Source organism: Heterodontus francisci, chromosome 12, assembly GCF_036365525.1.
Source record: "Heterodontus francisci isolate sHetFra1 chromosome 12, sHetFra1.hap1, whole genome shotgun sequence".
NCBI lineage: Eukaryota > Metazoa > Chordata > Chondrichthyes > Heterodontiformes > Heterodontidae > Heterodontus > Heterodontus francisci.
Genome location: NC_090382.1, coordinates 98,692,944 through 98,708,901, shown reverse-complemented (window position 1 = coordinate 98,708,901; position 15,958 = coordinate 98,692,944). Strand labels below are relative to the sequence as shown.

At 43.2% G+C, this 15,958-nt stretch overlaps 1 protein-coding gene across 3 annotated transcripts in view; it reads left to right on the top strand.

The window, feature by feature from the left end:
- The window catches only part of sparc (secreted protein, acidic, cysteine-rich (osteonectin)), a 34,570-nt gene extending 31,724 nt beyond the window's left edge, over positions 1–2,846 (top strand). For all 3 annotated transcript variants that reach the window (XM_068043914.1, XM_068043912.1, XM_068043913.1), the window contains 2 exons: positions 534–682; positions 2,153–2,846. In XM_068043914.1, the coding sequence (XP_067900015.1) occupies positions 534–682; positions 2,153–2,181 (178 nt within the window). In that variant the 3' untranslated portion in view covers positions 2,182–2,846. The remainder of the gene's footprint in view (positions 1–533; positions 683–2,152) is intronic.
- Positions 2,847–15,958: the final 13,112 nt, after the last annotated feature.

Here is a 15,958-nt window from a genome sequence, read left to right as displayed (position 1 = left end):
GCAAACTCCACACAGGCAGTACCCGGAATTGAACCCGGGTCCCTGGAGCTGTGAGGCTGCGGTGCTAACCACTGCGCCACTTTTGTTTGGGCTTTCCAGTAATTCTCTATTCATTTTATAGCTCATCTGGCCTCACCTGTAGACAGGAATTTGGGGGTGCAAATGAGTGATGCCGACTTTTCCCCTGTATCTTAGAGAATTTTATTGCCTGCTTTATATGTTCCAGACAGCTCCGTTTGAGATTAGTAACCACCACGCAGAATCAAAGAATAATACAGCACAGAAGGAGGCCATGCAGATCATCGTGCATGTGTCAGCACTTTGAAAGAACTATCCAATTAGTCCCACTCCACTGCTCTTTCCTCATAGTCCTGTAAATTTATTTTATTTTCAAGTGTCTATCTAATCAGGGAAATCCATCTAAAACTGATGTCCAAATTATTCAGTATGTTAGATCACCTTAAAATTGTTTGCTGTGTTATGTTGTTAAATGAATCTTAAGTCCTGCAAATGTGCCTTTGTTTTAAATCCAGGTATCTTTCTCACTCTGAGCTGGCTCCTCTACGTGCTCCCCTTGTCCCAATGGAACACTGCACCACTCGCTTCTTCCAGAAATGTGATGCAGACAATGACAAATACATCGCCCTCGAGGAGTGGGCCTCATGCTTCGGTATCAAAGAGGGTGAGTATCTCAGATAGCAGAAATGAAAACTGCCCCAGCCACTAGCTGAGGTTTTAATTAACTTTCCAGTAGCAATGATTAGACTGGGGGCAATGAGAAAGATGATCTTCACGCTGGTAAACAGTTCATAACTTGGGGACATCATTTACAAAAATAAATGTGAAGAATAAGTAAAGATTTCAGGTCAAACTATGCCATATAAAGGGTAATAGAAGTACGAAATAAGAGGTCCATTGAAGCAGATAGTATAAATAGGTTCAACAGGGAGCTAGTTGTTTTTTTCTGGAGGAAGAGGAGGAGATTGAGGGATATATTGAGGTAAGAGCTTGTGGTTGAGACCAACCAAAGAAGGAAAGGCATTCCCTTTCACAATTTCTCCTGCATTTGTATTCATATAGTACAGAGATGTGCTTGTGACAAACCTAACCGCAAATTTCTAATTCTGTATATGAGGATACTTAGGATAGATTTTTAACTTACCCAGGCATAAAACTGGTGTTGCTAATTGAATACTTGTTATTAAAAACCCCCAATTTTCATTTCCATTGATTTTGATGGAAATTAAAATTGGGCAGTTTCTAGAAAGGGCAGCTGAACCATAACACTGGTTTTACACTTGGACAGTAAACTGAAAATTTGCCATTGCAGATTCATCACTTAAAAATGAGTTGCTTAGACCTCTGTTTAAACTAAAGTTGTCTTGACTTATCCCTGAGTCAAATGGTGTGGATTTGTGCCCCATAGTAGGAGATATTAATGTATAGTGCAAGATTACATTCCAGTGCAGCAATAAGGTAGGCTGCATTATTAGAGATGTTGATCTTTGGATAAGGCATTAAAATTAAGGTCCTATCTACCTGTTCTAGCAGTTCAGGTGGATTTAAAATAAAACTACCAAAGAAAAACAATTAGTTTTCCCAGTTTCTTGGCCAATAAATTCTTTCCATGTTCAATCGCAGCAAAAAATTAAATACCAGATTGACTGGTCATACATTTCATTGTTGTGGGATGTTGCTGATGCAGAATGGCTGTCTCATTTGCCTGCAGAACAAGTAACTGCATTCTAAAAATTGTTGATTACATGACGTTTATGGGGGTCATGTTCACCTTCTCGCTGGCTCATAAATCTAGTGTTGTAGGTTAGACTCGCAGAGTCCCATTATAGAAACCACCCAGTCATCCTTTGAAGTCAATGGAAAGGACTGTTGAGCAATTCCTATAATGGTCATTCATCTGACGATGCTGGTTTGACCCTATGGTGCTAAGTTGAGAATTAACCTCCCCCCCCACCCCCCGCCATCCCATGTGGCCTTTGGACATGATAACCTAAGTAGATACGAGTATTATTATTGTTATAATAAGCTGCTACTTGTCAATATCAAATTATGTCTTGTGTACTATCCTGTAAATGCTAGTCTGATTAGTCTGATGAACTATAAACTAATTTTATTTTTTTATTTTTTCTTACAGAGGATATTGATGGCAACCTTCTGATATAAATAAGTGTTTCTTTGCCTATTGCTGTCCATTGCTACCTTCGGGTAGTGGTGCTATGTAGAGTCTGACTACATTAATGGTGCTACTCTCATTTATTATCTTTACCACTGTAACACAGTGCATGTGCTTCCAATAACATCTTGTCAACAAAAAAGTTATACATCTTCCTGCAATTGTTGGAACTTGATCATTTTTTTAAGTGTCCTTGTTGGTTTAGAGTAACTTTGCATGTGTTAACATAACAGTACTTTCTGGATTGTTGCCCATGGAAGGAAAAAACCCTGCATATTAAATTAACCCTTTAACGTCCAGAAGCCAGGAGGTTCATAGCTTCTCTCCTTTGTACAGGTAGACAGGAATTGGTGTAGTTCAATGGCTGGGTGTTAGAGAATTAATTTCAGTATGCTGATGAAAGTTGTTTTGGATTTGCATTTAAGGCAGTGGTGCTAATGAAATGTGCTTTGCACCTGAAAGAGATTGTAAACAAAAAAGGACACGCGAAATGTTAATTAGAGTGTAATGAATTTGGGAAATGTGGATGTGATCGTATCGGTTGGAGAAAGTCTACCTCGAGCGTACCCTTTTGCTATCTGCTAACACATGAGAAGCACACTTTCAGTATTTCTTCTTTCTAATAAAAATTAAAACAAAATCTTTCTTGCATGCAGTTGAGATGTTGGAAGTGTTTTATTTCACTGCAGAGATCCATACTTATTCCAACTTTGTATCTTTGGGACTTTGTACCTGGTCAGGGAGCTAAAATATTTTCTGTTATGTGCTTCTTAACTGTTCACTGTACAATGCAATAAAACAACATAACAGTGCTACAATATATTGCATACCCGTGCTTCTTATCTCCATGTTGCACAGTGAAATGCAATCACAAATTACACTGCAGCATTATTTTTTGTTTTATAATGATGCATAGTACAATGCAACAGACTACACTTTAAATTATAATACAACCTATGCACAATATAGTAGGTACCATGATAGGAACAAAAGTTTGTGATTTAGACCCTCGTGCCTGTTCTGCCAATCAATGTGATCATGGCTGATCTGCGACCTAATTCAAAATATCCGCCTTTGCCCCAAAATCTAGGGGGGATATGCGTGGAACGTTCTTTACGCAGAGGGTGGTGGGTGCCTGGAACGCGTTGCCAGCAGAGGTGGTAGATGCGGGCACGATGGCGTCTTTTAAGATGTATCTAGACAGATACATGAATGGGCAGGAAGAAAAGAGATACAGACCCTTAGAAAATAGGCGACATGTTTAGATCGAGGATCTGGATCGGCGCAGGCTTGGAGGGCCGAAGGGCCTGTTCCTGTGCTGTAATTTTCTTTGTTCTTTGTTTTCTTTATCCCTGAATATCTCTGGCTAACAAAACTCTATGAATCTCAGATTTAAAATTAACAAGTGATCGAACATCAATTGCCATTTGCAGAAGAGAGTTCCAAACTCTACAAATCTTTTTATGTCGAAGTGTTTACTAATTTCAGTCCTGAAAGGTCTGGTTCTAATTTTTAGGCTATGCCCCCTAGTTCTAGATTCCGCAACCAGCTGAAATGATTTGTGCATTAGACAGTAAAATTCAAACTGTGCCCTCTATTATTCAGTACATAAACAACTGAGCCTTATACAGTATATAAACATCATACTCTATTATCCTTACCATTATATTCTCAGCAATTCAATACAGTCTGATACAACCGGAGCATTATGCAATGCAAATTAACTTTACTATGGAAAATAGTGCAAATTGCATCCCACACAGTATAAGCTCTACAATGCCATACAAAATTAATATGATGCAATATAACAATGTTCTATATGGTGCAAATGAATTGTGAACCCTAGACTGCAGTACAGATTTTCTCATATACAGAAAATACAAACTACATTATATAAAAATGGTGCTGTGCAGTACAATGCCAACTGTAAAATTCACAGTTCAATAGGGATACATTGTTGTAAGCTGCAGTAGACAGGACAATAGAGATTACTGTATGATGCAAGCTATAGAGTATAGTAAGGTACAAAATATGCATTGCATTCTAAACAATATAGAACATAATTTATACCATGCAGTAATACAAGCCACACAGGACTGTATCATCATTCTCCTTTAAATGGGACTGAGCCTATAAATAGGGCTGTAAATCTTCTTGTGCAGGTGGAGTTGCAAACAAATTAATGAATCATTCATTGCACCACAAGATGGGTGTAAGAGGTAAGGAATCACAGAATGACAGATTCAAAGGAAATGGGAAAATGATGGATCAACAATGTTTATGTATGTGAAATCAATATGAGATAGCTTTTATGGTACAAGCTACTGCATGTTTTAGTACAATAACTTGCATTTAAAATACCTTTAACATAGAAAAGTGTTTCAAGGCATCTTACAGAAGCATAATTGTATAACTATCAATTGCAAGCCGAAGGAGACTTTAGGAAGGTGACTGAAAACTTCATCAAAGCTGTGGGTTTTAAAGGAGGGTTTTAAGGAGGATCTTACTGTACTCATCCAAGCAAGTGGGGATTATTTCATCACACTCCAGACTTGTGCCTTGTCGATGGTGGTCAAGCTTTGGAGAGTCAGGAGGTGAGTTACTCACTGCAAAACTCCAAGCTTCTGACCTGCTCTTGTAGCTACAGTATTTATATGACTGGGCCAGTTACGTTTCTGCTCAATGGTCACCCCCAGGATGTTGATGGTGGGGGATTCAGTGATGGTAATGCCATTGAATGTCAAAGAGAGTTGGTTAGATTCTCTCTTGCTGGAGATGGTCACAGCCTGGCACTTGTGTGGTGTGAATGTTGCTTGCCACATCAATCCAAGCCTGAATGTTGTCCAGGTCTTGCTCTATGCAGGCACAGACTTCTATGGTGCTGAACACTGTACAATCATCAGCAAACATCCCCACTTCTGACTTTATATTGGAGGGAAGGTAATTGAAGTAACAGCTGAAGATGGTTGAGCCTAGGACACTACCCTGAGGAATTTCTGTAGTAATGTCCTGCAGCTGAGATGATTGGCTTCCAACAGCCACAGCCATCCTCCTTTGTGCTAGGTATGACAACAACCAATGGAGAGTTTTCTCCCGATACCAAGTGACATCAATTTGATAGGGCTGCTTGATGCCATATTCAGTTAAATGCTGTCTTGCTGTCGAGGGCAGTCACTCTCAACACACCTCTGGAATTCAGCTCTGTTCTCCAAATTTGGACAAAGGCTGTCATGAGGTCTGGAGCTGAGTGGTCCTGGCAGAACCCAAGCTGAGCATCAATGAGCTGGTTATTGCTAAGTAAGTGCCGTTAGATAGCACTGTTGATGACACGTTTCTTCACTTTGCTGATGATTGAGAGTAGACTGGTGGGGCAGTAATTGGCCAGATTGGATTTGTCCTGCTTTTTGTGGACAGGACATACCTGGGCAATTTTCCACTTTGTAAAGTAGATGTCCGTGTTGTAGCTTTGATTAGATTGGCTAGGGGCACAGCTAGTTCTGGAGCACAAGTACTACTCCTGGGATGTTGTCAAGGCCCATAAACTTTGCTGTGTCCAGTACCTTCAGCCATTTTTTGATATCACGTGGAGTAAATCAAATTGGCTGAAGACTGGCATCTATGATAGTGGGGCCTCAGAAGGAGGCCAAGATCGATCATCCACTCAGAACCTCTGACAGAAAATCGTTGCAAATGTTTCAATTTGTCTTATGTACTATGGGATGTTTGTGGAGCCTCTTCCTCCGGTTAGTTGTTTAATTTTCCACCACCATTCATGACTGAATATGACAGGACTGCAGGGCTTTGATCTGATCTGTTGGTTGTGAAATAGCTTAGTTCTGTATTTAGCATGCTGCTTCCATGTTTAGCCTGCATGTAGTCCTGTGTTGTCGCTTCAGCAGGTTGGCAACTCATTTTTAGGTATGCCTGGTGCTGCGCCTGGCATGCTCTCCTACACTTCTTATTGAACGAGGGTTGTCACCTGCTTTGATGGTAATGGTACAGTGAGGCATATGCTGGGCCATGAGGTTACAGATTCTGGCTCAATACCATTCTGATGCTGCTGATGGCCTACAACACTTCATGGATGCCCAGTTTTGAGCTACTAGATCTGTTCTGAGTCTATCCCATTTAGCATGGTGGTAGTGCCAAAAAACACAATGGTAGATGTCCTCAGTGTGAAGATGGGTCTTTGACTCCACAAAACTGTGCGGTGATCACTCCTACCAATACTGTCATGGACAGCTGCATCTGCAACAGGCAGATTGGTGAAGACGAAGTCAAGTAGGTTTTTCCCTCTTGTTGGTTCTCTCACCATCTGCTGCAGGCTGAGTCTTGCACTTGGACATAAGATATGGAATAAATTTGTGAAAACTCACAGGTATTGTAACAGGACCAGTCACAGTTGATATTCAGATGAATGACAGTAGTATAATCTAGCACAATTATTGTTCTAAATAATGAATGCCTTTGCTCTCACATGCCAAAGCTCTGCACAAACTCCATCACACCAATGTTCATGGGAATAACAGCAAAGTCCTTGGCAACTTTCTGACAAGCTTCATGTTTTGTTTCTCAAGCCAAACATTATTTTTCTGCTGGATGGGATTCATCCATTTTATGGTTGTTTGTAGCTATCTGTAGAATCCATAGGGTATATGCGACACAAATGAAATCACCTCCAGCTAAGGATGTGTAACTAATATTTATTTATTTTATTTCATTTAATCATATCACAAAAGATCCAACTCCTTTTTTTTCTGCTGTATTCTCTTTGATATATTTATCTATCCCACAGGGGCACAGATTTCCAAAGACAGCTTTCTTTGTCTTTGTCTGTAACTAAACCTCTCGCAATTGAATAATTTTTCAGCGAATAAACTTATTAGAACGGGGTACAAGGACTTCTTTGTTGCCAGCAGTGATTACCTGTTGGAGACCACCCTTACACAGCCTATAATGAAATTAAATCCACTGCAAGCATGAGCTTCAACAATTGTTTCATTAAAGTGGATTGGCTTGCGGTGGTGTTAATTATTCTGGAGCAAGATAAGGAATGTGAAATTCATATTAATAAACAACAATACTGCTGGGGCATTTCTAAATTGTTTTTTCACCAGCTATGTAATGTATTCCTTTATAACATAAAGCAGTCTTGCAGTGCTGTTCTCAGCACTGACACTAGCAGCTGACATACCATAAAATCTCAGCTTGGTTGTACTCATGGAAGTGTCACTAAAGGCTGCTATTGCTGATATTCTTTGTGCAGCCTTAGGCCAGTGACTCGCCAGTATCTGTTTGTCTAAACCTGAAGAATAGATACTTTTCCAGGGCTGGAAAATTCCATTCACTAGCTTATCACTGACAACTTAGTTTGCACTTTGGCATCATTAAAAACTGTGCAGGGAGCTGTTTACAGTCTGTGTTATGCCAGCTATGTCATGTACTGTATTATGTTATGTCTTCTTTTTCTCTGTTCTGAAAGCATTGAGGCCGTGGTGGGGTATATTTGCACAAGTGGTGACCACTGTCCAGCACCTCATTGCAGTGGCCATTTTTCATTTGTGAGAAAGTCCTGAGTTTACCTAGTGGGGGAGATTTTAACCTTAGCTGCCCAGCAGAAACTGAGCCAGTAAGCAATTAAAATGCCCTACTTAGCTTGCCCTGGAGCATCCAGGATCCCAATAGCCTCAATTTTAACCTGCCCTCCCAAGCAGGCGTCAAGGCCACACCCAAAGCCGGCGGGATCCTTCTTTATAACAAAAAACTGCATTTATATAGTGCCTTTAAGGTAGAACACTATCCAAAGGTGCTTTACAGGAGTGCAGTTGGAGACAAAAAAATTGACACTGAGTCATATAAAAAGATATTAGGACAGGTGGCCAAAAGCTTAGTCAAACAGTAGGTTTTAAGGAGTTCTTAATGGAGGAGAGAGAGGTCGAGAGGCAGAGATATTTAGGGAACTTAGGGCTTAGGCAGCTTAAGGAACGGCTACCAGTGGTGAAGAGATGAAAATTGGGGACGTGCAAGAGGCCAGAAGTGGAGGAGTGCAGAAATCTCAAAGAATTGTTGGGCTGTCATATGACATACGTATGTCAGGACCCAATGACAAAAGGGACCCACCCATAAGGGGCGGCACAGTGGCGCAGTGGTTAGCACCGCAGCCTCACAGCTCCAGCGACCTGGGTTTGGTTCTGGGTATTGCCTGTGCGGAGTTTGCAAGTTCTCCCTGTGACCGCGTGGGTTTCCGCCAGGTGCTCTGGTTTCTGCCCACAGCCAAAGACCTGCAGGTTGATAGATAAATTGGGCCATTGCAAATTGCCCCTAGTGTAGATAGGTAGGTGGTAGGAGAATGGTGGGGATGTGCTAAGGAATATGGGATTAATGTAGGATGAGTATAAATGGGCTGTTGTTGGTCGGCACAGACTCAGTGGGCCGAAGGGCCTGTTTCACTACTGTATCAAGCTATGACTCTATAATTTTAACTCAGCTAACTTGGGAAAGCAGAGAATTAGCCCTTGGAAGAGGCTGTAAAAAAATAGATGCTTTTCTTTCCATTGTGGAGCTAGGAGCAGTAGAGATTCTTCGACTTCCACAAGGAAAGCTTAGGCTTCACATGCCTGGACTCTCCCCACTTCCCAACTGCAACTTCCCTGCGAGACACCGCCAGAAATTGATCCCGTCACCTACCTTGTGTTGTCGAATTTTCAAGGACAGCATGTCAATGAGGTTTAGCATTTAAAATAGCATGGATCCCGATTTGTGCAGCAACTCACCTCTTCACCCACAAGCCCAGGGTTAAAATTGGGGCAATATGTCCCATTCAAACTGTTGATCACCAGAAGCAGTCAGTTTTCCTCTCCCTATCCAGGTCACTGTAGCACTCCTGTTGCCACCCTGACTAAGGATAGTTAACATTCCAGAAACTGGGGATTGAACCTGGTCTGTATAGCTCACATAATGGAATAGATACACAACATGGTGCAATCCACTGATGGTTCAGCGTGTTTACCTAATGATCTGCTGAGCCATACAGAGTAACAACAACACAGTAATGACAGAACAGACAAGGTAGATACAACATGACAAAGTGAATGTAACACAATTCCAGCAAACAGCGAGATATGACATGGATGAAAAGTCAGAATAGGCACAACACAGGCACAATACAATGCAGCCTTTGTGAAATCTGGCTTCGTCATTTCAGAATGTCCAATGATTTGTTTAAAAGCTTTGAGGCTGAATTCTCAGTTAACGTCATTGCATTACCCTCCCCCAGCTTCTGTTGTTAATTCCTTGGAAAGTGACTTGATTTTTCTAAGTTAAAATGGTCTTTTGAGAATGTAAATGAATTAACATCTTAGATGCTGGCCATGCCTTCAGTCATCTAGGTCTCACTCTCTAGAATTCCCCTCCATCGTTAAGCCCCTTCCTAATACTCAGCCCTTCGCCTAAGCTTTTGGTTATCCCTCCTGATAGCTCTCTCTTCAGCTCAGTGAAGCGCCTTTCTACATAAAAGCTTCTATAGAAATGCACACTGTTGCTACAGATTTTCTTTAACATGGAATTATATTACAGCACAGAAACAGGTCATTCAGCTCAACTAGTCTGTGCTGGTATATAGACTTCACACAAGTCTCCTCATCTTAGCCTTTCAGCATATCTATTCTCCTTGCTCTCATGTACTCATCTGGTTTTTTTATGAAAGCCTCTAAGCTGGGGTGGCCTGGCAGTGGTGACCACAGTTTATTTCAAAAAAGTAGATACCTCTTCAGAGGGTGCCTCAAGATGGAGGCACCCTCGCGGTCCCCCCGATTGGGCTTGCAGCCTTAGGTGTTATATTACTTGTTCCTTAGGTATGTGAACTATTGTAAGACTCACATGACTACAAGTAATGTCCAAAGAAAATGTGGATTTTTATTATAACTTAACTAGAACATATATACAATATAGCTATTATAGGAGCCACAATTCCCTGGTCATGTGTGAAGCAACATCACTTCCTCCAGTGTCCTTCACTTACAGAATCTTAAGGTGGTCCTCTTAAGGTCGTCCCACAACATCCCCCTTTTCTCCAAACATAAAAACATAGGTACAATGTACAATGATCTTGCAGTTTTGACTAACTATACATGATTAAAACAAAACGTTATTTATTTACAAGTTAGCAAGTTTAACACTCTCTAAAACGTAGAGGAGGTTTGCTCATGCGTCCCATTCTTATTATCGCAAACTTCTTTCCAGAGCTGAGCTCGGCTTGATGACTCCTCTGAGACTCTGGTGACTTGGCACTCTGGTTACCATTTTCTCCCTCTGTGCTCATAGCCTCTGTACCTTCATCTTGTGACTTTGTCTTTGAACGTGTCCACGATGCCACTGGGTTGTCACGTGTAGTGTTGTCGTACAGCTGTCCGAGTTGACTTTGGTTCTGTCTGAGAATTGCACCATTGGTTGTATGGACCTCATACAATCTGGGCTGGTCGCATATCCTTGCAATCTCTGCAGAATAGCAAGTTCCTGGCGCATGATTGATGACTCTGACTTTCTGTACTCCTCGCAATTGAACTAATTCTGGTCCTACTCGCCTGTCATACAATGCCTTCATCTCCCCTTGTTTAGACAGAAGTATATCCTTTACTGTGGAAAACTTAGAGAGATGATGACCAGGCAGGGTAGTTCTTACCTGTCTTCCAAACATCAACTCTGCAGGTGACGGTAAGCCCATGTCTGATGGAGTAGCTCAGAGGTGCAACTTTGCAACCTTGAGATCTTGTCCCATCTGCCTACACTTTAGTGATCTAATGGTGCACATCATGCGTTCAGCCATGCCGTTGGACTTTGGATAATGCGGCAACAATGTCACATGACAGACTCCCCACCTGGTACACATGTCTTGGAATGGTCTTCCTGCATACTGCGGCCAATTATCGGAGATAATTTCTTCTGGCTCACCCAATAGGCTGAACAGAGCACCTACCTTATCAGCAACCATTGCACTTGACATATCTCGTACCGCCAGATGATCGGAAACTTGGTGAAGTATCCGTAACAAGGAGGAAATCATCACCTTGAACGTGAACTAAATCGGTGCTGATCATCACCCATAGAGGTGAAGGTGTTTCATGTGTGAGATCAAGGGTTCCTCCTGTTGATTTGGTTGACAAATTTGATATGCCTCACAGGATTTCACCCCTATCTCAACATCATTGTTGATTCCTGACCAGTACACCGTCTCTCTGGAAAGGCATCTGGTACTTTCTAGTCCAAAATAGCCTTGATGTAGTTGGGTTAGAATATCAGAATGCAGAGCTTCGGGTATCAGAACTTGTTTCCCTTTGAGAATCACCCCTTGTGATATACCGAGCTCGTCTTGGTATGACCAGAAACAGTGTGGACGTTCGTTTGCTTCCTGTGTGGTATCAGGCTATTCTTCCACTATCACCTTCCACAGCAAAGATAGGATAAGGTCACAGGCTGTCTCCCCTCTTAGTTTATAACATTTGTGGGGTTCAAAACTCATGAGTTCCATCTTCAGGACATCTTCAATCACAGTATCCACACCATGGACATGCAAATCTAGCAAGACATCTGCATCCTTATTCTGGTGAGGCAACCTATTCAGGGTGTCCGATGTTACTATTTTGCTGCCCGGTTTATATCGGACATGACAATAGTAGCCCTGAACCTTCACCCAAAGTCTCTGCAACCATGGATGAGCACTCGTGAGCAGTTTGCACCATATGGCTTCAAATGGTTTGTGGTCAGTCTCCATGGTTAAATGTTTTCTGAACAATTAGGTGTGAAACCTAATGATACCAAAAACAGAGCTAAGGTTTCATGTTCAATGTTTTTTTAATTCATTTCATGGGATGTGGGTGTTGCTGGCATGGCCAGCATTTGTTGCCCATCCCTAATTGCCCTGGAGAAATTGATGCTGAGCTGCCTTCTTGAACTGCTGCAGTCCATTTGGTGCAGGTACACACACAGTGCCATTAGGGAGGGATTTCCAGGATTTTGATCCAGTGACAGTGAAGGAATGGCAATATATTTCCATGTCAGGATGGTGTGTGTGGCTTGGAGGGGAACTTGCAGGTGGTGTTGTTCCCTTGCATCTGCTGCCCTTGTCCTTCTAGGTGCAAGAAGTTGTGGGTTTGGAAGGTGCTGTCGAATGAGTCGTGGTGGGTTGCTGCAATGTAGATGGTACACATTGCTGCCACTGTGCATCGGTGGTGGAGGAAGTGAATGTTTAAGGTGGTTGATGGGGTGCCGATCAAGTGGGGCTGCTTTTTCCTGGATGATGTCGAGCTTCCTGAGTGTTGGAGCTGCACTCATTCTGGCAAGTTGAGAGTATTCCATCACACTCCTGACTTATGCCTTGTAGATGGTGGACAGGCTTTGGGGAGTCAAGAGGTAACAGCCTTTGACCTGTTCTTGTAGCCACAGTATTTATGTGGCTGTTGCAGTTGAGTTTCTGGTCAATGATCACCCCCCAGGATGTTGATAGTGGGGGATTCAGCAATATTAATGCCGTTGAATGACGAGGTTAGATTCTCTCTTGTTGGAGATAATCATTGCCTGGCACTTGTGTGGTGCGAGTGTTACTTGCCACTTATCAGTCCAAGCCTGAATGTTGTCCAGGTCTTGCTGCATATGTGCACAGATTACTTCAGTATCTTAGGAGTTGTGAATGGTACTGAAAATATTGTACAATCATCAGCGTGCATGGAGGGAAGGTCGTTGAAGAAGAGGCTGAAGATTGTTGGGCAAGGACACTACACTGAGGAACTCCTGCAGCGATTAGAATTAGAATTAGAACATTACAGCGCAGTACAGGCCCTTCAGCCCTCGATGTTGCGCCGACCTGTGAAACCATCTGACCTACACTATTCCATTTTCATCCATATGTCTATCCAATGACTACTTAAATGCCCTTAAAGTTGGCGAGTCTACTACTGCTGCAGGCAGGGCGTTCCACGCCCCTACTACTCTCTGAGTAAGGAAACTACCTCTGACATCTGTCCTATATCTATCACCCCTCAACTTAAAGCTATGTCCCCTTGTGTTTGCCATCACCATCCGAGGAAAAAGACTCTCACTATCCACCCTATCTAACCCTCTGATTATCTTATATGTCTCTATTAAGTCACCTCTCCTCCTCCTTCTCTCCAACGAAAACAACCTCAAGTCCCTCAGCCTTTCCTCGTAAGACCTTCCCTCCACATTTCGATTGTTCCCATCCCCTGCAGTTTCCTTCCCCATCCTACGCATCCTAAATCTTGCCTAATCGCATCATAATTTCCTTTCCCCCAGCTATAATTTTTGCCCTGCGGTATATACCTGTCCCTGCCCATCGCTAAGGTAAACCTAACCGAATTGTGATCACTATCACCAAAGTGCTCACCTACATCTAAATCTAACACCTGGCCGGGTTCATTACCCAGTACCAAATCCAATGTGGCATCGCCCCTGGTTGGCCTGTCTACATACTGTGTCAGAAAACCCTCCTGCACACACTGGACAAAAACTGACCCATCTTCTTTTCTTTTGGGCCTCCTTATCTCGAGAGACAATGGATACGCGCCTGGAGGTGGTCAGTGGTTTGTGAAGCAGCGCCTGGAGTGGCTATAAAGGCCAATTCTGGAGTGACAGGCTCTTCCACAGGTGCTGCAGAGAAATTTGTTTGTTGGGGCTGTTGCACAGTTGGCTCTCCCCTTGCGCCTCTGTCTTTTTTCCTGCCAACTACTAAGTCTCTTCGACTCGCCACAATTTAGCCCTGTCTTTATGGCTGCCCGCCAGCTCTGGCGAATGCTGGCAACTGACTCCCACGACTTGTGATCAATGTCACACGATTTCATGTCGCGTTTGCAGACGTCTTTATAGCGGAGACATGGACGGCCGGTGGGTCTGATACCAGTGGCGAGCTCGCTGTACAATGTGTCTTTGGGGATCCTGCCATCTTCCATGCGGCTCACATGGCCAAGCCATGTAAAGTACTCGAACTATAGTATTTCCAGTCGATATTTGGAAAGTTAAAGTCCCCCATAACAACTACCCTGTTACTCTCGCCCCTGTCGAGAATCATCTTCGCTATCCTTTCCTCTACATCTCTGGAACTATTTGGAGGTCTATAAAAGACTCCCAACAGGGTGACCTCACCTCTCCTGTTTCTAACCTCGGCCCATACTACCTCAGTAGACGAGTCCTCAAACGTCCTTTCTGTCGCTGTAATACTCTCCTTGATTAACAATGCCACACCCCCCCCTCTTTTACCATCTTCTCTGTTCTTACTGAAACATCTAAATCCCGGAACCTGCAACATCCATTCCTGCCCCTGCTCTACCCATGTCTCCGAAATGGCCACTACATCGAGATCCCAGGTACCAACCCATGCTGCAAGCTCACCCACCTTATTCCGGATGCTCCTGGCGTTGAAGTAGACACACTTTAAACCAGGTTCTTGCTTGCCAGTGCCCTCTTGCATCCTTGTAACCTTATCCCTGACCTCACTACTCTCAACATCCTGTACACTGGCACTACATTTTAGGTTCCCATTCCCCTGCTGAATTAATTTAAACCCCCCCGAAGAGCACTAGCAAATCTCCCCCCCAGGATATTGGTACCCCTCTGGTTCAGGTGAAGACCATCCTGTTTGTAGAGGTCCCACCTCAGATGTCCTGAGGCTGAAAATGATTGGCCTCCAACAACCACATCCATCTTCCTTTATGCTTGGTATGACTCCAACCAGTGGAGAGTTTTCCCCCAATTCCATTGACTTCAATTTGGCTAGGGCCCCTTGATGCTACGCTTGGTCAAATGCTGCCTTGATATCAAGGGAAATCACTCTCACCTCTTGAGTTCAGCTCTTTCGACCATGTTTGGACCAAGGCTGTAATGAGGTCAGGATCCAAGTGGACCTGGCAGAAACCAAACTGACCATCTTGCTGTTTAAGTGGCACTCGATCGCATTGTCAACGACATCTTCCATCACTTTGTTGATGATCGAGAGTAGACTGATGGGGCGGTTATTGGCCAGATTGAGTTTGTCCTGCTTTTTGTGGACAGGACATACCTGGGCAATATTCCACTTTGTTGGGTAGATGACAGTTTTGTAGCTGTACTGGAACAGTTTGGCTAGGGGCATAGCTAGTTCTGCAGCACAAGCCTTCAGTACTACAGCTGGGATGTTGTCGGGACCCATTGCCTTTGTAGTATCCAGTGCCTTCAGCCATTTCTTGATATCATGTGGAGTGAACTGAATTGGCTGAAGACCGGCATCTGTGATGCTGGGGACCTCAGGAGGAGGCTGAGATGGATCATCCACTCGGCACTTCTGGCTGACGTGCTGAGCTCCTCCATTATTGAGGATGAGGATAGTTGTGGAGTCTCCTCCTCCAGTTAATTGTTTAATTGCCCACCACCATTCACAACTGGATGTGGCAGGACTGCAGAGCTTTGAAAGATCTGCTGGTTGTCGGATCACTTAGCTCTGTCTATCGCATGCTGCTTCCATTGTTTGGCATGCAAGTAGTCCTGTGTTGTAGCTTCATCAGGTAGACACCTCATTTTTAGGTATGCCTACTACCACTCCTACCTATATTGTAATGGACAGATGCAACTGCAACAGGTAGACTGGTGAGGACAAGAACTCAAGAGGTGAGGTGAGAGTGACTGCCCTTAACATCACGGTAGCATTTGAAAGTATGGTATCAAACAGCCCTAGCAAAACTGGAGTCATGGGAATCTAGGGGGGAAGCTCTCCACTGGTTGGAG